Source organism: Desmodus rotundus, chromosome 2 (assembly GCF_022682495.2).
Source record: "Desmodus rotundus isolate HL8 chromosome 2, HLdesRot8A.1, whole genome shotgun sequence".
Lineage (NCBI taxonomy): Eukaryota > Metazoa > Chordata > Mammalia > Chiroptera > Phyllostomidae > Desmodus > Desmodus rotundus.
The window spans coordinates 13,245,158-13,268,464 of record NC_071388.1 but is presented as its reverse complement, the minus strand read 5'-3'; the positions used below and the strand labels follow the sequence as shown (position 1 = coordinate 13,268,464).

General features: G+C 36.7%; 1 protein-coding gene across 3 annotated transcripts in view; it reads left to right on the top strand.

Annotated features, from left to right (window-relative positions):
• The window catches only part of GABPA (GA binding protein transcription factor subunit alpha), a 33,195-nt gene that overhangs the window by 3,149 nt on the left and 6,739 nt on the right, over nucleotides 1–23,307 (top strand). For all 3 annotated transcript variants that reach the window (XM_045196882.3, XM_024562669.4, XM_024562677.4), the window contains exons 3-9: nucleotides 2,605–2,752; nucleotides 6,129–6,213; nucleotides 7,119–7,364; nucleotides 16,392–16,586; nucleotides 18,308–18,361; nucleotides 19,312–19,452; nucleotides 19,683–19,875. In XM_045196882.3, the coding sequence (XP_045052817.1) occupies nucleotides 2,605–2,752; nucleotides 6,129–6,213; nucleotides 7,119–7,364; nucleotides 16,392–16,586; nucleotides 18,308–18,361; nucleotides 19,312–19,452; nucleotides 19,683–19,875 (1,062 nt within the window). The remainder of the gene's footprint in view (nucleotides 1–2,604; nucleotides 2,753–6,128; nucleotides 6,214–7,118; nucleotides 7,365–16,391; nucleotides 16,587–18,307; nucleotides 18,362–19,311; nucleotides 19,453–19,682; nucleotides 19,876–23,307) is intronic.

Here is a 23,307-nt window from a genome sequence, read left to right as displayed (position 1 = left end):
GAGCTTTTGTGTGCCCTAAGCCTGTAGTGTAGTGAAAGATGTTAGTTCTTGGAAGGAGGGCAGTGGTTGTGAGTTCAGAATCCAAGGGGAGAATATGGGTAAAAATAGAGATTTGGCAGTCAGGAAGAAGGTTAAGGAAGATTCAGACTAATGTTCCTACTTTGCTCTGTAAAGCAGGAGATGAGCTGATCTGCTGAGAATAAAAAGAACTAAAGAGTAGTTCAGAGCTTCTGTATAGTAAGAAAGTTTAGAATAACTTCAGTGTGAATGGACCAAATTACTAAGGTTGAATAGGATGCCGAGTGTTGAGTGTAGCTGAGATTTAGGACCTTAACTCTTTTAAAGTTTTGTTTTACTCTGGTAAGAACACTTCACATGAGATCTACCCTCAACAGATTTTTGCGTGTCCCATACTGCATTGTTAACAGTAAGCACAGTGTTCTACGACAGATCTCTAGACCTTACTCATCTGTCGTAATCGAGATTTACACCAGTTGTTCAGCAGCTCCCGTGCTTTCTGCCAGCAGGCTGTGGTTAATCCTGCTACCTCCTCTTCTCAGAGGAGAGGTCTGGCTCTACCTGATAAGACAAACCAACCCAACTTTAGTTGTCTTCTGTCCTGTCCTCTGCCACCACGCCTTGGCATGGGAATATTTTCCTGACAGAAAAGGTTATGACTTTTCGAGAGACCTTACATTTTTAATAAAGGGTTTTAGTATGTTTGACTATGCTGTTTTCTCCAGGAGAAGAGACCATAGAGACTATGCCTCTCAATTTTCATATGTGTGTATGTATAGTTTCTTCCTCCCTCCCTCCCTTCCTTCCTTCCTTCCTTTCTTTCATTTATTGGTTCGTTCATTCACTCATTTCATTCATTCACGTAACAGATTACCCCAGAACTTAGTTCTGGCTCAGGGCATTCCATGAACTTGCAGTTAAGCTGTCAGTCTGGGCTCTATACATCTGAAGGGTTGACTGGGGCTATAGCACATACCTGTTTCTGAGGCCGCTCGTGATACTGGTGGCAGGACCGTTCACTTCACAGTGGGCTTCTCTAGAGGGCTGCTCCGTGACATGGCAGCTGGCCTCCCCTAAAGCAAGTGTCCTGAAAGAGCATGCTCACCAAAATGGAAGCCATGGTGTTGTTCTGCATAACCTAATTTGAGAAGCAACATGTCACATCTTTCTTAGTCTTTTGGTCCCACAGTCCAGCCTTGGTAGAATGTGGAGGGAACTCTAAAAGGGTATGTGTATTAGGAGGTGAGGATTATTTGGGCTTCTTGGAGCCTGACATACACATATTTATTTTTACACACACACACACAAATGGTCCACGAAGCCTAAAGTTTTTACTGTTTGGCCCTTTACAGAAAAACTTTGCTGTAGCACCTGTCTCCGGTAAGAGGTTGGTAGTTACTCTGTGGACCTGGGGAGTAGCTGTGTAAAGCGAGCAGTTAGCCAGCCGTAGCAGACTGTTTGCTGTGTAGGAATTTAGGTCCAGTGATGTGATCATCCAGACTTTTTCAATGGAAACTGGTAATTCAGATTTTTGTATTAACTCTCCCAAGGTTTAAATGGTGGCAGCAAAATATTTTTAAATGTTTTAAATGTTGAGCTTATGTAAAAAAGCACCATCTAATTTTTCAAAAAGAATCACTGTTACAAAAAATATATATATATAGCCTATGGGGCTACAGCTGAAGAATTTAATAAAAATACTTAGCCAAAAGACCCAATTATTTTATCCTAACTAATACTACTAATAGATTATAATTTAAAAATGATATGTTTTCAATCATGAGTGGTCTATTTTATAAATTTTAGAAGTTTTGGAAGGAAGTTAGGCAATACATATTCATTGAATGCCATGTACATCACATTATACTTGAAATTTATGTGAAAATGGAACTTGACAAATTGTTAAGTACGTACTGTTTTTGACAACTACAAATGAGATTTAAATCATATTTAAATTAAACATGTCGTGAAACTTGAATTCCAGATTTACCAATTCAGCAAATATTACTTGTTGTCTGTCTTCTATTTGGCCCCAAATGAGGATTTACCAAGGATATATAGAATTATTTACCCAAAATTTTACCTTTCTATGGAATTAATTTATAATTCCATAGAATTTAAAGTATGAAATAATAATGCAAAAGAGCCCTAAGAGAATTTTAAAGGAAGAATTTTTTTTTTTTAATGTGGAACTATGCTGATTCTAACTGGTAGTTTTCAGATTAAAATAAGTGGAAAATGTTTTATAACTTGTATTTTCATATCTTAAACTTACATTCATTTAATTGTATTTGTGTTGGGAAGGGAAATGGACTGCCTATGTCTGTATGTGTACACGTGAGGCTGGGAGAGTTGCAGTGGTGCTTTAAACCTCAAGCTAGCACTTCTTCCTGCAATTCAGTGTGCAGTTCGGCAGCACTAATTGGTAATGAGTCTACCACTACCACTGTGGATGGTATGTCTATGCAGAAAGGAGTTTCAAAGACTAGAAATATGTTTTGGTATTCAATTTTGGTTTGAGCATATTGTTACTTTAGTTTTCAGGGTAAAATGTAATTGTTAACCGTTCTGTCCTTCAACATTTAGCATTGTAGAACAAACCTACACCCCTACAGCTGAATGCGTAAGCCAGGCCATAGACATCAATGAGCCAATAGGCAATTTAAAGAAACTACTAGAACCAAGACTACAGTGTTCTTTGGATGCTCATGAAATCTGCCTACAAGATATCCAGGTAACCTATTTTTTTTGAGATTTATGTTTTAGCATTTAAGTCTGTATTAAAAGTATTTTGTTGTTGTTGTTGGCCTTTAATCTCCATAGCTGTCAGTCTGAGCTGTCTTCATCTGAAGAGTTGGTTGGGGCTATAGCGCATGTCTGTTTCCGAGGTCACTCATGATGCTGGCGGCAGGACCATTCACTTCACCACGTGGGCTCCTCCGTAGGGCTGCTCGTGACATGGCAGCTGGCCTCCCCGAGAGCAGTGTAGTTATCTGTAACTGTATTTGATCAGTGTCATTATAAAGTTTAAGCAATTAGACATAAAGAGACTTTTGTTGGCAAAATTTTCTCCATTTAAAATTATATTTAAAAAATTGAGTACTAAATCAAAACATTTTTTTACTCTCAAATACAAAATGGGAAGTTTAAATCTGGGTTAGAGGTAAACAGAGTAGTGGGAAGCACATTGATTTTGGAAGCTGAAGAAGTGTGTACTCCTGACCCTATTTGTAACTAACTTTTAATTTCTTTATGCATTAGTTTTCTCATCTTTAAAATGAGATAATTTTACCAAATGATATTTACATTACCTTTCAGCAGTAAATTTTGGACAAGAATTTCAATTTCCAGTGTTTACATTTCTTGGAGTTGTTTGCAATAGGATTTTAACAGTGATGGTATTATAGCAATATATTATGTTTGTGGCATATTTTAATATATAAAAGGTAGTAGCCTAGATAGGATTGCTCAAATAATTTCTCCAGACTTTCCTTGATCATATGCTGGAGTTTTATACTGTTTTTATTTTTTTAATTTTTTATTATTATCTATTTATTTGTTTATTTTTAGACAGAGGGGAAGGGAGGGAGAAAGAGAAGGAGAGAAACATCAGTGTCTGGTTGCCTCTTGCATGCCCCACACCAGGGAACCTGGCCTGCAACCCAGGCATGTGCCCCGACTGGGAATTGAACTGGCAGCCCTTTGTTTCACAGGTCAGCGCTCAATCCACTGAGCCATACCAGCTGGGCCTGTTTTTATTTTTTAATTTTTATTTTTTATTGTTGACACTATTGGAGATGGCCCTTTACTGTTTGTAATACTAACTTATACTGATCTTTTGGATTGTTTGGTTTATCTTATTCTTTACTTTTCTCCTCCTCATATGTATTATAGAACTTTTACTTTCATTTTTTTTAATTAAAATTATATGCCTACTATTTTGAAACAAGATTTTTTTTTTAAAGATTTTATTTATTTACTGTTAGAGAGAGGGAAAGGGAGGGAGAGAAACATCAACATGCAAGAGATACATCAATCAGTTGCCTCTCGCATGCCCCCAATTGGGGACCCGGTCCACAATCCAGGCATGTGCCCTGACTGGGAATCGAACTGGCAACCTTTTGGTTTACAGGCTGGCACTCAATCCATTGATCCACACCAGCCAGTGCTGAAACAAGATTTTGATGTACTATAAATTGAAATGTTTGCCTGTGTGAGCAAGGGTGTACATATGAGATGTTCATTGCATGGTTATGCAGATACTGAAAATAACTCAAATGTTCCAAAAACAGGCGATTAGATAAGTAAGTTCTATAGATTGGAATTCAAGGCAGCCATTAAAAATTGGTGACGTATGCAGGCTGGTGTGGCTCAGTGGGTTGATCTTCTCATCAGTCTGTGTCAGCATATTCTTAATCATACTCTGCAGATATAGAAACTGATATTTAAAAAGGTTAAATAGTTTCCCAATGTTTAGCTGCTACACAGAAATGCAGTGGACTTTGAACCCAGGCCTGTGTGACTTCAAAACACTTCAGTTGTTTGAGGCAGACTTTTAAGAAAGTTTGTATTGAATAACTCTGTGTCACTTACCTAATTGTTCTCATATCTAAGATAAAGGGGAATCCGACTTGGTATCTTGTCTTTCAGCTTTAACATTTGTTGCTTTTTTTTATGATACTTGGTCTAACCAAATTGAAAATGTGACCTGCACAGTACCCAACCTATCATAGATTTTCAAAAAATATTAGTTGATTAAATGGAAATATGCATAATGTATAGTGTTATAGAATTTAGAGCTAGCCTTGGATCTAAGGTATTTTGCATTCTTCCTTGACCCCAGTCCTCTTGAAAAGGTTACGAATAGCAGCTTCTGTCCTCCATGTCAGTTAATGGAAATAGACATTTGGAGTCAGAATGCTTGCTGCTTGTGGTAATGCCTTTTGAATGTTCACTTCAAAGCTGATGAAACATCTGAGTTGCATTGTTTCAGGAGTATTACCTGAGATCAAATACCATGCTTGGGTTTTGTCCTTGCTCCTGGCTTACTGAACTAATTAGTGTATTCAGTACCCAGGGAGCTCAGTTTCAGAGTTGCACATGCCATCACTTCTAGTGGATAATATCAGTGTCTGCTAGAGAGGGGAGAAATCTTGGTATTAGGAGAATTTTTAACGACGTGTCAGGCAGAGACTGTGATGTTGAGTGAAACTACCAAGTTTGACCTCTCTGTTTGCAAGGTTACACAGTTTGTCTTGTCCCTGATTAAGTTAGGTGTATAGTTACTTACAGTTTTAGGCTTTACACATATGACATTTTTAATATTAGAAAATCTGTTTGTGCGATAACTACAATATTGACTAAACTCTTGGGAGTGAGAGTGAGGGAGCTTTGTACCTCCAGCTGTATGACATGCAGACACACAGAGCTCCTCATTTTTCAAGATGATTCTAGCGGAAGCCTACTTTTAAACCACTGAAAGAAGGTGTCTGAAAGCCAGAGTTACTTTTTGTCATCAGTTTGTCATTGTGTGAAATATGTTCATGATAAGGCGATAGGAAGGGGAAAAAGCACTGATTTAAAGGATACAGAATTATGATTAAAGATGTTCTTATCTAGGTCAGGTAGTGAACTCATTAGTTCCTTATTAATTTGGGGATCAGAGATTTAGCATTAACCGTGATCTTAAATGTGTATCATTGGTTACAAGGGAGTTACAGCGAATATTATATTAATTTATTTAAATTGTCCCTACTAATTAAACACCCTTGCTTTTTCATAACAGATAAATTGCATTGTTTCTATTTTAAATACTTGTACAGAATAAACAGTTGCCTTTTGGCATTATTTAAAATCCTAAACTAGACTCCTGAGCTAGAGAAAACTTCCATTTGAAATAAATTCTGTTCTTTATGTTATCCTTAATTACTGACACAGTGGTTAAAATATTTTAAATTTTGACAGAATTAAATGATATGACAACTGGTATAATTAAGTGTGCTCTTATAATTTAATTAGTATACCTCAGTAATTAAGTCCATTTGGTACATCATTTTTGTTAAACCAGATGATTATGTAAAAATAATGTTACTCATTTTAACCATGTTTAGCTGGATCCAGAACGAAGTTTATTTGACCAAGGAGTAAAGACAGATGGAACTGTACAGCTTAGTGTACAGGTAATTTCTTACCAAGGTAAGTTAAATTTAGTGTAGTTATTTAAAACTTTACTTGTGTTTTTCTAATACGGCAACTGAATTTTTATAAGTTTTGGGTGTTTTAGATGGTTGTCTAAATTACTGTAATATTATAGACAAATATTCATGCTTTTGATTAATTATTTTATCTGTCAAGGTGAAGTGGATAGTGTCACACATTCTACCTAGTTTAATCAGGAAGGGATATGTTGTAGGGTAATAAGTAACAGGATCAGAGAGAGGGCTGGAAGAACAGATTCTAATTGGCTTTCTAAGAATGCCTCCGTCAAGCCACAGTGCTGAGCTGCCAAGGAAGCTGCTGCTCTGCCTGCTATCCAGAACCATGCTGCCTTTTCAGGGGTCCACAGCAGCCAGAAGTGGATGCCATGCACCCGCTTATCCCCTCTTAACTCATTTCTCAGTAGAAGGCTTGTGCCAGTGATTCTGGGGCCTGTGTCAACATCGGGAACCACCACTGCAGGGAGATCTGTTCTCCGCAGTATAGCACAAACAGAGGAATTTGGAGAGGAGGTTGCTTAATTCTCTTCCTCATACCCACATTTTTTTGACCTGTTTACAAATAAGTTGCAGACATAATCCTTTTCTATTCCTAAATGCATCAGTGTATGTGTTTTCTAAAAACAAGGAATTCTTTTTAATGACCATAGTACAGTTATCAAAATCAGGAAACATTAATTGATATAACACTGTTATCTAAACTACCAAAGTTCTAGGGAATTGTTTTTATCATTTAATAGGAATCTGTTAAATTCTCTAGATATATTGCTAAACATAGTTAAAATGGAGTTTTGCTCTGTCGTTTGAGAACATATAAACTAAATGAAATTTTGTTAGTGACTTTTGTGTTTTCATTAAAAAGAATTTTTTTAATTCACTGTTAAGGAATTGAACCAAAGCTCAACATCCTTGAAATTGTTAAACCTGCGGAAACAGTTGAAGTAGTTATTGATCCAGACGCTCACCATGCTGAAGCAGAAGCACATCTTGTTGAGGAAGCTCAAGTGATAACTCTCGATGGCACAAAACACATTACAACCATTTCAGATGAAACCTCGGAACAAGTGACAAGATGGGCTGCCGCGCTGGAAGGTTACAGGAAAGAGCAGGAGCGCCTTGGGATACCCTATGGTAAGAAAAAACATAACTACATGCTAGGTAGAATAGTAAGAATTCAGCTTGACATGGAAGATACTCGGGTAAGTTATAATCTGCTTTAAATGTAGAATTTTCAGGAAGAATTTTTTTTGACCATAACACATGATGGATAAATACTGTCCTGGGTACTAGGAATACAAAGAAATACAATTGTCTTTCACTAAACAATTGGGATATGTTCTTAAATGCATTGTTAGGCGATTTTGTCATTGTACAAACATAGAGCACACATAGCAAACCTATATGGTAGAGCCTATTGCTCACCTAGACCATATAGTATATAGCCTGTTGCTCCTAGACTATAAACCTGTATTCATTTTACTGTACTGAGTGCTGTAGGCAATTGTAATATAATGGTAAACATTTGTTTATATAAACACAGAAAAGGTACAGTAAAAGTTTGGTATAAAAGATAAAAGTGCAATAGGTGTATAGAAAGCATTTTCCGTGAATGGAGTTTGCAGGACAGAGAGGTGGTCTGGGTGAGTCAGTGAGTGAGTGGTGAGTGAATGTGAAGTCCTTGGAAGTTACTGTCACTGCTGGAGACTTTGTAATCACTGTACACTTAGGACACAGGACACACTAAATTTACCAAAACAAAATTTTATTTTGTCATTGAGTTAACCTTAGCTTACTGTATCTTTTTTATTTTATAAACTTTTAATTTTTTTAATTTTCCAGCTCTTTTATAATAGCACTTAGCTAAAAACACAAACACATTGTACAGCTGTACAAAAATACTTTCTTTAGATCCTTAATTCTATAAGCTTGTAAAATTTTTGTGTTGTTACTTTTTAAACTTTCGTTAGAAACTAGGACAAACACGTACATCACCCTAGGCCTACACAGAGTCGGAGTTGTCCACACCACTGTCTTCCACCTCCACGTTTCAGATCCCACTGGGACGTCCTCAGGGGCAATCACTAACACACCTGCAGCTGTCATCTACCATGACCAGGCCTTCTCTGGGACAGCTCCTGAAGGACCTGCCTGAGGCTCTGTGGGGGAGATGTCACTCTTCAGAAATATGTCCGCGGTGGTTTGCTTGTTGTTTTGGTGGTGGTTTTTTAATCACAGATTCATTTGTAAGCACATAATGCACCATGAACATTCCTCTCTGTTATGAAAACCTCTCAGTGTTGGAGTCCATGTTTTCAGATTTTTTTAAGGAGCTTGTTGAAGTCTGCAAATGCTCCTGCTAAATCCCTACTGTCCATTTTCTTGGAGGTTGTTTTTTTCCTTCTGCAGTTACCTTTTCTCTTGCCTCTTCTATAGCTTTGCATTTCTCCTTCCAGTTCCAACAACTCATTAATCAGTTCCTCAGGAACCACCTGTAGGAGCTCCTTGGTGTCCTCCTCTCCCACACCCAGATTAAGCTGTTGGCCACCTCGACCACAGCCTGTTGATTTTGCAGTCTTTGCACTGCAGTGTTGTGATGGTTACAGCATCACGGGGTGATAGGAATCTTTCAGCTCCGTTATAAAATCTTATGGGGCTCTGTCATAAATGCAGTCCACGGTTGACCAAAATGTTATTAATTACAGCCTACAATTGCATTAAAAAAATTTTCTACCCTTAGGGTATTCACAGTGTAGTTGGAGAGAGGGAAGGTAGATGAAAGAGATAATTGCCATAATGGTAACATCTTTTCAAGCTGTCAGTAACTGGTATAAAGGAAACGTGCTATTAACATCTCAGACAGGTCACAGTGGCCTGGGGGAAAATGGGGAAAGGGTTTATTACAAAGAAACTACTGGGCACAGAAGGACATTCTGACAGGAAAAGTATGTACAAAGCTGGGAAGTGGGAGTATGCTTGAGCAGTGAGGAAGTGTAGTAGATGAGTTATTTTGTAGCATTATGCAACGGTTTTGATTGATAGAACTTACAGTTGAAAATGAATGTAGCAGTGGTGTATGACAAGTTGGAACAGGTAGAGAAAGTGAAGGGAAAACATTAGTATACAGTTTTAAGTGTGACTAGGTGATAATATCTATGTTAGCCTAGGTTAGGTAATTTCTGTGGGTGTAGAAAGAAGAGGGTCAAAGCACCAATAGGACTAAGCAACTGACTGATAAGATTGTATCAGGGTAGAGAGATAAAATTTAAATGTTGATGTGACTTCGAAATCTTGGTGTCTAGGACTATGATACTGGTAAGTGTTGGTTGCATCTTCATTATGTAGTTTGTGAACTACATATGCCAAGCACTGTGTTAAATGCTGGGCTTTTGATGGTGCTCAGTAAAGTCAGTCCATGTCTTCCAGAGTTAGTGGCCGGTTGGTAGGGAAGTTTGGTACCGGATTTGTCAAGGACAAATGTCGATAGTATGTGACTTTGAAGTAATAGTACATATTGAACTGGAGGTAGCCAGAAAGTAGTTTTGGATGCACAAGGTTGGAACTAGGATAAAGATATTGTCTGGGACTCAGTCACGTTGAATTCGTAGTGAAGCCATAAAAGTATATGCAGTCTCTGAGGGAGAGAGATAAAATGGAAAAGAGCACACTGTTAAAGACTGGTTCCTAGACTTTGTCAATTATTAGAGTTTAGGAAAAGGAAGGGAGACATGGAATAACTGAAAAGATAGAAGGAAAACGAGAACTGTACACAGAGTTACTGAAACTGAGAAAGAGTTTTAGATTAAAAGTCTGAATGCTGCTGAGAAAGTCAAAGAATGCCCACTGAGTAATAGATACTAAATATGGTGATCAGAGGCTCATGGTAGATTGAGATAAAAAAATCAAACAGGTAAAGACAAAGCTGAACTAATAGATATAAACATTAAAGAATTGCAGAAAATTGAGTATTAACTTTTTTGGGAAGAGTGCTGGGGGAATAAATAATATTGAAGATTCAAGAATCGGTGGTGACTTGAGTGTATTTGTAGATGTATATAGTATGGAACTAGCAGGAGGTAAGATTAAATAAGCAAGGAGCAGGGTCATTGATTGAAGCACAACAACATCAAAGAGCTTAGCTCGAAGGATGGGATCTAGCCTTTCCTCAGAGATGGGATGAAACTATTAAGTCATTTTTGACATCTGAAGCTAGTATGAATTGTGTACTTGACCTTAGTAAGTTGGGAGTCATCTCTTAAGAGGAGAATGCTAAGGATGAAAGAAGGTAGCATAAAAACATTTGAAATAATATTTTCTAGAGTTTGCTAGACTTTCAACAAGAACTCTTCGATAGTAGAATCTTTTATGGAAAGTAATGTATAAAAATGAGTTGTAGATAGCCAGAGTATAAACTCTGACTCAAAGTTCCTACAAAGAATATTATTAGAATGAAGCTCTTTTAAGACATTTGAGATTTATTTAGGTATAGAGAGACTTCAAAATATCATTTGTGATTTTTCTTATGGAATTGTTACCTTCCAGGAAGTTTTAGAAATGATTAATATTTTCATTGGTTATTATTGTTTCAGGTTTCTATTCTGCATCTAAGGGTGATTGTTTTTTTACTCCTTGCTTAATTCTGTGCAAAATTTGGTGAATTGGTTGTAGGTACTTTAAATCTCTTTGAAATACTGATCCACATTGGAAAATTTTCTAAGCTTCACTTTACGCACATCAGTTTGATATCTTGAGAGGACCTTAGAGCCACCTCTTGATATATTCCTGTATATTTACATATACTCATAGATTTTTTCCTTTATTTTCACATTTTTCAGAACTTCAATTCTTTTTTAATTTATCTTATCATTTTACATTAAATATCTGTGAAGAAACTAATGAAATTATAGTAGTTAGACATCTGGTCAAATTGAGTTATATTAAAATTGACTAAAAGTAATATTAGAGTAAATATAGTCTTGTTCTTTATTAAATAGTAATATTGAAAAGAATGTGCCGAGATTATTTTTTTCCAGTTCTTTGAATAATTAAAAAGGCATACACTCATGTTTTTGGTTTCCAGAGTTGTCAAATGCTAACGTTTAAAAGTATGGTAAATATTTTCAGAAAATAAAGAATAATATAGTCGATTTGGATCTAACTAGGCATCTAGTTCCGCAGGTCCACCCATCCCCTGCCCTGTGGGAGAGGTCTGTCATTTATTATATGCCTTTCGAGGCTGGTTTAAACAAAGTCTTAGGAAAAGCTGTTGTTTCCTAACATGGCCTTTCTTTCTTCATACCTGCTCCCTGGTCTCAGCCACATTTCACTTTACTACTTTTAATTACTATTAACTTCCTGTTAGAGTAGATGAGGTTTAGTTCTCTTAAACTTCTGTCCCCTGCAAAGCTAAACCTTATCTTTCCCCATTTTGTTAATACTGTTACGTAACTTTTGTTTGTCATTAGTCATTGTGTGCATTAGAGAATTGATTTGTTTCTTGTACTACTGTGATTACATTTACACTTTTAGTTTTTCTAAAGTTCAAAGTCGACTTGTTTTTTAGTTAGGTTTTTTTTTTTTTATTGAATTTATTGGGATCACATGGGTTCACAAAACTGTACAGGTTTCGAGTGTACAACTCTGTTTCGTGTGCCCATGTCCCCAGTTAGATTTCTGTATATACCAAGACGTCCTTTCTTTCATTTCCATTGGTCTGTTTTGTGCCTGTTTTTCCCCACTTCTTCTGTACCTCTGGGTTGGATATTTTTCTAGATATGCCATAGGGCCGTCACCTTAGGACATACGTGAACATCTTTCCTTGCCTTGCTGTATCCCCCATTTTCACCTGTGTCTCGTATTTTCCTTTTTTTAGTCTTACTCTCTAATTCTCTTTTTAAAGATTTTATTTACTTATTTTTAGAGAAGGGGAAGGGAGGGAGAAAGAAAGGGAGGGAACCGTCTATGTGCGAGATATACATGGATTGATTGGTTGCCTCTTACATGCCCCCTACTGGGGACCTAGCCTGCAACCCAGGCATCTGCCCTGACTGGGAATCTAACCAGTGACCTTTCGGTTGGCAGACCGGCACTCAGTGTGCTGAGACACACTAGCCAGGGCTCATTCTCCTTTTATAGGTTCCATAAGAAAGGTCACCTGGGAAATGAACAGTTATTTTTCCTTTCTTGTGGGATGATACTGCACATATTTTGAAAATGTCTTTATTCTGCTGTGATTGATAGTTTGGGTATATGGAATATTAAATTGAAAAATCAGTTTTGATGACCCTGTTCCATTTTGGTTTTTTAGTGTGAGATGTTAAGGGGGTATTCTGATTCCAGTTCTTTTGATACTCTATTTTCCTTCTGGAAGCTCTTAAGATCTCCTGTCTCTGGTCTTTCTCTTTGTTAGTGGAGTGTGGGCCCTTTTTATTTGCTGTAAATTTATGTTTTATAGTGTAGCATTTCAGTCTGTCGTGTATTGCCCAATGTAGAAGCTACTAGTTTCATGTGAGCACTTGAAATGTGCCTGGTCTGAATTGAAATGAAATGTACTGTAAATGTAAAATAACCCACACAAAAAAGGGAAGAGTGTAAAATCTTTTTAATTTTTTATATTGATTGCATGTTGAAATAACATTTGGATATATAAAGTTAAATGAAATTATCATTGAAATGAATTTCACCTGTTTCTTCTTTTTTTTTTTTTTTAAGATTTTATTTATTTATTTTTAGAGCAGGGGAAGGGAAGGAGAGGGAGAGGAACATCAATGTGTTGTTGCCTCTCAGCTGCCCCCTACTGGAGACCTGGCCCACAACCCAAGCATGTGCCCTGACTGGGAATCCAGTGGGAGGCCCTTTGGTTCACAGGCCCATGCTCAGTCCACTGAGCCACACCAGCCAGAGCTGTTTTTTCATTTTTTTTTTAATGTAGCTACTACAAATTTTAAAAAGTACATAGTGGCCTGCATTGTATTTTCTATTGGATAGTGCTAATCAGATAGTCCCTTTAGTTCTGGAAAATTTTTCTACATTTATTATTTTGATAAATACCCTGTGTTTCTCTGTTATTTTTGTAGAACTCCTGTTGAATCTTCTGGGCTTCTTCCATTTTTCATCTTCATATCTATTTGTACTGCCTTCTGTCAATTTTTTTGTCTTTATATTACAATCTATCTGATTTTTATTTTCACTTTATAAGGGCTCTTTATTTTTGGTTGTTGCTTTTCCATGGTTTTCTGATCTTATAGATACATGTTTTCTGAGTATATTATAATTGAGGAGTGGGTAGTTTTTTGAGTTTTTTTATTGCATTATTTCTTCCTCCTGTTTCTGTTTTTTGTTTATTTTTCTAATGGTTTGATTTTAGTCTCTCAAATATCATTACTCTAGACCATCTTTTTATATTTAAAAGGGAATAACTTTAAAGCGAATTAGTTTGAAGTTCTGGAAGGGATTTGCTCACTATACACTGGTAAATTTGGGATAGTGGTTCTTTCATTAAAAGATTTTCAAATGTCATTGTGTATAGGTCTATTCTTGGGTCTCTTCAACTTACCCGGAATTAGCCGAACACTTGTCAGGAGTGTAAGGCTTACGGGAGGATTTGGGGTGAAACAGAAAGGGACATGGAAAGTAGGGAGGCAGGCAGGGTCTCACCTCTTAGTTTTTATACTTTTACTGAGGTCAGTTATCTCAGTATCCGCTTCGTGTCTCTCCCAGATCTAAAGTATTCCTGGAGTCCACTTGCATGGGGTTGCTTTCATTTAGGTGGCTCCTGAGAATGAAGGAGAGGCCCTGGAGGTTCTAAACATACTTTATATTACCCTCCACATTTCTCACTTAAACCTCTCCTGCTACCTGGAACCACCATGACCAAAGCCAATAAGGGGTTTCTGTAGGCAGGAATACTTTCATTTTTTTATTGGTATCCTCATTGGTAGATCTTTTAGGTTATAGCTCTTCCTACTCTGCTGGATTTTCACTCTGCTTATTATCTTCAAAAACTTTGTGGAAATCTCCCAAATCATTTCTGACATTTCCCACTTACATACCTATGAGTTTACATCTTTTAAAAATGACTTTACAATCATTTTACTGGGATCTCAGAGAAAAGACAAGGAGAACGTAGAACACGCATGGCCAATTAGTAATGTTAAGCCAGAAGTCCTGATACTATTTTAGAAAACAAATCAGACTATTTCTGTTTCCTTCTAACTTCTTTGATTTGCTCCCTTTTGTTGTTTATGTAAATTGAGCTTTGTTGGACTTTTAAGGGGAAGTGTGGCTCTGCGTAGTTTTTCTAACCATCCACACCCCCTCTTCTCTTGTTTTCACAGACCCACTTGCTTTCTCAGTTCCTTTATGTTCCCTTACTCCACTTTTCCCTGGACTTACTCTTTCCTTTTCCTTGGTGTTCTGTGCTACTCAGTTTCAATTCCAATCCCACCAGTTTCTCCTCATCGTGGTCCACTCTCTAGAAGTGATTTTGACTCAGTTTGAAAAACTCATAGGTGCTATACTGCTCCAGCCCCTAAACCTTACCAGACCTTTGTATTCAGCTGCTGTTGGATTGGGCAGCCACTGCTCCAAGCTGCTCCTTGAGCTGCTCCTTTCACTTTGGCCTGTTGTGCTTTTAATGGACACTTCCTGGGTGTGTTCAGGTTTCCCGTGCTCACAGTGGATCCTGTGTCAGATGTGTCTTTGCCCCCCCCCCCCCCCCCACCGTTTGTTTCCCTGTGCTGATGCTGACACCGTGGAGGTCTTGTGGTGGTTACTGCTTTACCTTCACCTGCATGTATTTTGGGGTCCATGGGGATATCTTGTTTTTATTGAAAATACTAATGGATTTTTGGTCTTGCTCTATAATTGATTTTAGTGATTTTTAATTCAGAAAATTTTTTAATTTCTCTGACATCTTCTCAGAATCCTCCTTTAACTTCATTGTGAAAAAATCACATAAAAAAAATCTATTCTGTGGCAATTAGTCCTGTATCCTTATGTTGATTGATTTTAGTGTATATTGGCTCCTGATTAAGTACCTAAATGTTATTCCCACCTATTTTCTTGAATAACATGTATCTCGATGGCATATAACCAGTGTTATTTGGATAGATCATCTCTATGCATCAATACCTATTCCAAAATTAATTCAGCTAGTGTTTATTAAAGTTCTGTGAGTAGAATGCTCTATTAGGTCTATTAGGTCAGGAATATAACAATGAAATATTTTTATGTTTGGGCATTTTTTTCATTTCTGAATTTAATCAGTAAAAAATGAGGAAATGAAATTATTTGGATTGACTTTTTGTAGATTCAACAAATATATGCACAAGGCACTGTAGTAAGTTTTGAAGATAGAGTGATTTACGAGACACCGTCCTTGTTTTGACCTTAACATATTTTAGGGGAAGACAGTTGAATAAACAGGCAGTTCACATGTTGTATGGTGAGGGTAAATTCAGGAGCAACCAGCTTTTTGTAAGAAGTAGCAATAAGGAATGATTGCATTGTTCACTTCTTGGATAGTAAGCCTAGCTCCATAGAAACCCCTTTGGTTTTTATTTTTTTCCAGTGCACCAAGTCATACACTGCTACAAGATAAACATTTTTTATAAAGATGTTATTTATTTAATTTTAGACAGGGGGGAAGGGAGGAGGAGAGGGAGAGAAACATCAGCGTGTGGTTGCCTCTCATGCACCCCCTACTGGGGACCTGGCCTGCAACCCAGGCAGGTGCCCTGACTGGGAATTGAACTGGTGACCTTTAGTTTGCAGGCCAACTCTCAATCCACTGAGCCACACCAGCCAGGGTTACAAGATAAATTTTTAAACTTGGATAACTTCCTCCAGGGTAATTACAAATTTCATTTCATTTGGCCCACTGAAGAACAATTTTGCTTTTGTTTTTCTTGAGAAAATTTCAGACCGACTAACACAGAACCATATGAATCCATCAAAAATTTAGATTAAGAAAATTGAAAAGGACATAAAGTGAAAATATAACATAAAAATCTTTTTTACTTTATATACTGAGCTTACTTGACCTACTTGGGGGGGAAAAGCTGTCTGGATTTTATCTGTGTATGTGTGTTGACAAGTTAACTAAAAATGTGTATAATACCTAAGTTGAAACTAGGCTAATGGTAATATTTTTCTTTTTAGATCCGATACAGTGGTCTACAGACCAAGTCTTGCACTGGGTGGTTTGGGTAATGAAGGAGTTCAGCATGACTGATATAGACCTCAGCACACTCAACATTTCAGGACGAGAATTATGTAGTCTCAACCAAGAAGATTTTTTTCAGCGAGTCCCTCGGGGAGAAATTCTCTGGAGTCACCTGGAGCTTCTTCGAAAATGTATAAGTTGGAGTTATTATCTATTTACTTAATTTTACCTCTTTATAACTTTGTTATAATTGCTTATGGATAATAACAATAATATTTAACATTTATTAACTGTGTAAGGCTGTGCTAAGAGTTTTATGTATATTATCTTAATCTCTGTATTAAGGCTGCAAATCACAGAGGAATATGATATGTAGAGTGCCTATATGGTCTTATACCAAGCTTTCAAAAACCCCTCTCTTTCCATGTTTTGCCTTCTATTTTGAGAATTCCTGGGAAACAGACCAAACTCTTGAGAATCAGGACTTAGAAGCTACTCATAGGTTGGTCACATCTGTGCTGTGCAATGGTGACTCTCTGTTTTGCCTCTTTTTAGGCTAGGGCTCCTTTGTTCATTTACAGTCACCAATGGCACAGTTTCAATCTCAATAGCACTTTGCCTCTTAAAGGTACTTTTATAAAATTAATTGAGGGGGAATCTGCCACAAACATAAAGCATGGATTTTTCTTCAAGAGAGACAACAATTCTTAGGGAGAATTCTCAGAACTAGGAATCTGGATAAAACAGTAGCATCTTCAGTTAACTGAAAAGTTAACTATGTTTCATGCACTGTGCTCCGTAAAAGCATTTTCCTTTAATCCTCAGGACTACCTTATGAGGTGGTAGTTATGGGATACTGCATTTAAACATGAAGAATTTTTAATGTTCAAATTGGTTGAATAATGACCAAAGTTACACAGCTAGTAAGTGAATAGTCAGATCAGAACCCAGATCTGTCTGAGGCTAGTTTCATATAATTGTTTAAACCCCCAAGAAAAAACTCCCACCTGACAAGTAGGATTGAAACTTCTTTTTAGTTCTCTAGCCCTTTCCAGCTCTGTGTCTAGAACTGGGTCCTGGCATGGCACCCTAAGTATACCTGTGTTGGCAGCCCAGGTCCCAGGACTCACTCAGTACACAGATGATTGTTGGTTGGTACGATTTCAATTTCAAGACACTTCCAGGCAGTAATGGGCAGTAAATAGGCTAAAGTAGTAGACACTGGGAAGTGTACCTCTTGTTTGAGAGGTAAAGAAAAGCAGTAGATGAGTAATGAATGGTTCTCTTAAGGGATTACAATAAGGCCTTTTATAATGTAACTCTTAGGTTTGGGAGCTGTATTTGTAGACCTGTTAAATAATCTAGTTTATTTGTGACCTTTAGGACAGTTAACAATTACTGAAAATTTAGCTATCTTGAAAAAGCATTGTCAAATTAACATAGTTTATTTAAAAGTGGCTATTAGAACAGATTATTAAATTATGATTTCTCAGATCATCTTGTGGGAGCCTTTTTAGTGAAGATTGTATATTTAAGTAATTTCAGTATGGTATATATTCTCATCTCTGATCTTTTTCCGTTTTCACATGGTTTTCTATAGATAGATAAATAGATTTAGTTGTAGATATTTACATTTAGAAAACCATGGTTCTCTGTATAATGAACTCTAAAAGAAATTGAAGTTTTCCCTCTTATTTCTCTTAAAAATGTTTGTTACAGAATGACTGTTAAATACTTTTAAAGTTGTCATGCCAATAAGTTTCTATTGATGTTTTGCTTTTTTTTGTTTGGTTAGTTTTGGTTGTAATTGTGTTTCTTTTGAAAGAATCATATCTATTAAGTTCAGTTTTACTGGATTGGGGTTTGTATTTCCGGTTTTAAATGAAACCAAAAATTTGTGTGTGTTCTTCAGATGTGTTGGCAAGCCAAGAACAACAGATGAATGAGATAGTTACAATTGATCAACGTGAGTATTCCTACCCATAATATATGGGCCATTTATCAATAAGAAATGTTTCCTTTATTCACTACTGCAAGGGAGTAAAAAGATAAACTAGTTTTTAAATATTTATGAAGTATTTTAGATACACAAAGAAATAAACTATAACCAACATCTGTGTACAGCATAACACCATGCACTATAAAGAAATAAATCTTTATATGTAAAGTTTACCTGTTGCAGATCCCATTTTAAATGGCTATCTGGAATTGGGTGTTTCCTGTTATTCTATGCATATTTTATATTTTTACCAACTGTATAACCATAAACACTTTATAGTGTTGATTTGCATGTTTAAACTTTTGGGGGGAAATGGTAATATACTATACATATCCTTTTATAACTTGCATTTTTGCTTAAAAGTTACAACACCAACCATATTGATACTTACAGCTCTATTTCATTCATTTTTACTGCTGTAATTAAAATTTGGTGAATGTCATTGAATAAGTATTTGTCAGAATGTATATGAAATTTTCTGGTTGTAAGTATCTACCTTTTCAACCTTATTAGGTAGTACCAGTTTTTTTCCTCAAAGTGGTGGTATAAGTTTGTATTCTCATCAGTAGTGGAATACGAGTTCACATTTGTCCACATTTTCCCAGCATTTGATAAACCATTTTTAATGATCAGATATTTTATATCTGTATATACATCACTAAGTTATTTCAAAAATAAGAAGACCAACTCTTATTCACTAAGTTGAGATTCATGAACAAGCATGATGCCTTATCCTTGAAACTTTTTTTGAAATTTTGTTCAAAACTGTTGTGAATTAAGGCATTTTAAAATGAGGCCTTTTGTTGATGTAGTTAGAGGGGCATTAGTTAAACTAATTGCATTTTATGTCTTTCTGTAGTTTTTTTAACTGCTTGTGTTGGAAGAGAAAACAGTTTTTCCCTTGCCTTTCTTTGTAGCTGTCCAGATTATTCCCGCGTCAGTTCAGTCCGCCCCACCAACTGCCATCAAAGGTATAAACAGTAGTGCAAAGGCAGCCAAAGTACAAAGAGCTCCCAGGATTTCAGGAGAAGATAGAAGCTCACCTGGGAACAGAACAGGTATTTTTGCATTATCGTCACCACATAAAATTTGTCAAATTATGTGTGTTTTGTTTAATTTCACTCTTTGAAAATGTGAGTATGGACTGTTGCCCTGGCAGTGCTCAGGCAGCATTTGAAAAGACATCTGTGCTTTGAGCATGGCTGAGAGAGGGCCCAGAGAGCCTGTTTGTTGTCTTACCCTCTGTAATTCACAGCACTGTGGTCAATGCGTGTCCCTGTCGATTTAGGAAACAATGGCCAAATTCAACTGTGGCAGTTTTTGCTCGAACTTCTTACTGATAAGGATGCCCGAGACTGCATTTCTTGGGTTGGTGATGAAGGCGAGTTTAAGCTCAATCAGCCTGAACTGGTTGCACAAAAATGGGGACAACGTAAAAATAAACCCACAATGAACTATGAGAAACTCAGTCGTGCATTAAGGTGAGCATTTATTACTTTTTAAAATAAATATTAAGCCTTTCTTAAAAAACGGCTTCTTATTCTAAGTGTAAATAAACATTGTTACGTAATGATGTTAAAGTACTTGTTTTTATTATAAGTATTTTTGTTATATATAAAAAAATAAAATTTTTCACACTAATGTTAAAAATAACTTCTTAATATCTTTAGTGATAATTTTGAGGTACATAGAGTTTTTTTTAAGGTTTGTTTTTATCAGGGAAATGTTCTATTTTTCCTTTACACCTGAAGGTTAACTGCTGGATAGATGATTCTTGGCAGCCGGCAGTTCTTATTTTTGAATATTTTGAATATCATTCCACGCTCTCCTGGCCTGCCATGTTACTACTGAGAAATCTGCTGATAGCCTAATGGGAAAGAGTTACTTGTTTTTAATCTGATTTAAAAGCATACAATGCTACTCTGTTTAAAATCAGTATGTTTCATCTTTAAGGTTTCTATCATTTACATAACAGATAACGATACTGTTCTTTTCATTGCTGAATTGAGTGTAAACTTTAGCAAATATATAGATATTGTCTGTTTTTATAATTAGATGCAAAATGTTGACCCATTTTCCTGTTTTTTCCCCTCTTAAAATGGCCTGAATCTGAATATCCAGCCTTCACATTGATAGAATTGGAATGGAATAAAGTTATTTATAATTTCCTCTATATAGTATGAAATTTTTTGATGTAATTAGTATAAGAAATTGTGTTTACTACAGTGATGGAAATTCAGTGTATGCACTTAAGTATCTGAGAAGGACGATATGTAGGAATATCATAGAATTATTTCTTTTTTTTGAAGAGTGAATATAGTGAAGTAGTTCCGCAGTTTACTTCTGTATTTCTAAATAACATTTTTACTGCTACTTCTTGTTTCACTTAGACTTTGCATCTGAGTTTCACAGTGAGAGAGGATGCTTTGCTTCTTACCCCACTGCACACACACACCCTTTTTGTCCCTCATCCCACTCTTACCATATGGGAATTGTGTTTAGATCAGTGTTCCTCGGTATAGGATCATGGCCATTGCAAGAACTATTACATAGTCCACTGTGATTATTTTTCTTTTCTAGAATGACCTGTTCCTTAGCATTCATAAGTAACTAAAATGCTTTATTTTCAGTGTACTTACCACTTATCAGTCTCAAACACTTCGCCAACTAACTAAAAATCCTTTGAGTATAATCAGAATTAAAACTGTCATTTTTGACAGTTGATATTATTGTGTACATACAAATCCCCTTAAACTTAAAAATGAATTATTAGAGCTAATAATTAAGGTGTCGGTTCTTCCTAGATTGACCGAAGTGCAATGCAGTAACCATCTGAATAAGTTTTTTTCATAGAACTTGACAAGATAATTACAAAGTTTATATGGGAATATAATGCACCACAATAACCTGCAGAGGATTAGTAAGGTGAGAAGACTTGCTCGATGGGATATCGAGACTCGCTGTGAAGCTTCAGCAGTGAAACTAAAACAGTGTGCTGTTTGCTTACGAGAGTCAAATCGACCCCAGATTAGAATAGATACCCCAGATAGAAGCAAGAAAACACTGGGGCTTTTGATTTTAAAATGACAACTTGGAGAGGACATGACTAAAAAACCTACTTTTCAATCAGTGTTGTTGGGACAGTTGACATCCATATGGGGGAAAAGGAAAACAGATCTTGCTAAAAATCAGTTCTGTGCAGTTTGTGGCTCTAAATGTCAAAAATAAAATAGGAAAGCATCTAGAAATACCTCTAGGACTTTGATAGGTGAGGAAAGATATTAAACAAAACCAAAAACATGAAGCCTAGTAGAAAGGACAGCCCTGGCTGGTGTGGCTCGGTGGATGGGGTACAGGCCTGGGAATCAAAGGGTCGCTGGTTTGAACCTGACTGGTTCGATTACCAGTCAGGGCACGTGCCTGGGTTGCGGGCGGGACCCCAGTGGGGGGCCATGCAGGAGGCAACCACACATCGATGTTTCTCTCCCTCTCTTTCTCCCTCCTTTCCCCTCTGTCTAAAAATAAACAAATAAAATCTTTTTAAAAACCCACTTAAAAAAAAAAGGATCGGTAAATAAGACTACTTTTGAATTAAGAACTTCTGGCCATCAGAACCCATCATCAAGAGAGAGAAAGACAGGCCACACATATCTGATATAAGAGTCATACTTGGAATATCTAAAGAACTCTTACAAATTGTTAGGAAAAAGAGAAAAAATGGACAAGAGACTTAAATAGACATTTGAGAGATTTTTCAAGTGGCCAACGAATGTATGTAAAGGTTATTAGTAATTAGGGAAATACAAATTTAAAACCACAATAAAATGGTACAACACACAACCTCAATGGCTAAAATTAAGATGATTACCAGTACCAGGGGTGTTAGTGAGGGCACGGAGCAATGGGAATGCTTCTACACTTTTGGTAGGAATGTAAATTGTAACCTGTAATCCAGCAGTTTGTCTCCTAAATATTTAACAAATAAAAATGTACACGTGTCCACACACGCTCATAACAGCATTATTGATAACATGTAAAAACCAAAAACTACCCAAATAGAGGTTTCTCCCACTCTGAAAGTACAGTGGTCCAGTGAAGACTTTCATAAGCTGACGTCGCGTAAAGTTACCATCAGTTTATACAGAAACATTTCTAAGTGTTCCCAGACCCCTAAATAACCTACCAAATTGTATCAAGTAACATATAAAATCTAATATAACACTGATATACGGTAAAAGCAGGAATGTACAGAATAAATCAATACAGAGCAGAGATGCTTACAGACAGTTCAAAGCAGTTGCAGCTTGATGCTGAGAGGCTGAGTGTAGTTCCCAGGGAAGGGGCTTGGCAGGGTCGCTGCTTGGAGTGCATGCTGCCTCTCTAATGGCTTGCTGCAAAAACAAGTGCTAAACACTTAGCTTTTTGCCTTTTTTTTCTTAAAGGTGAAAATATTCTCTGGATGTTTTTGGGTTAGCGAAATCAGGTACTCATGCAAGGTTTTTCGGAAAATGAAGTGGCATACATGCACTTCGGGGATGCGCAGTATACTTGTACCTGTCAAAGGTCTCGGTGAATAAATAAAATTGAGTGGAGTGAATCACAGTAGAGGAAAATATATTGTAAACCCATGAAAATGAAATACTGCTCCAAGCACTGATAATGTGTGTGTACCTCATAAATACAGTAATCGGTGAAAATCCAGACTTGTTCATGTACTGTATGAATACATTTATATAGTAAAGTTTAAAAAAAAAAACACGGGAAAACTAAATTAAATTTAGGTTGCGTGTTTGGGTGATAAGAATGTAAGTGAAACCACTGAAATTACTGTCAGGAGGCAGGATTGTGTTACCTCTGGGCAGGGGGGGTGACGATTGGGAGGGGCTGTGGAGGGGATTCTGGGTCCTCCCAGC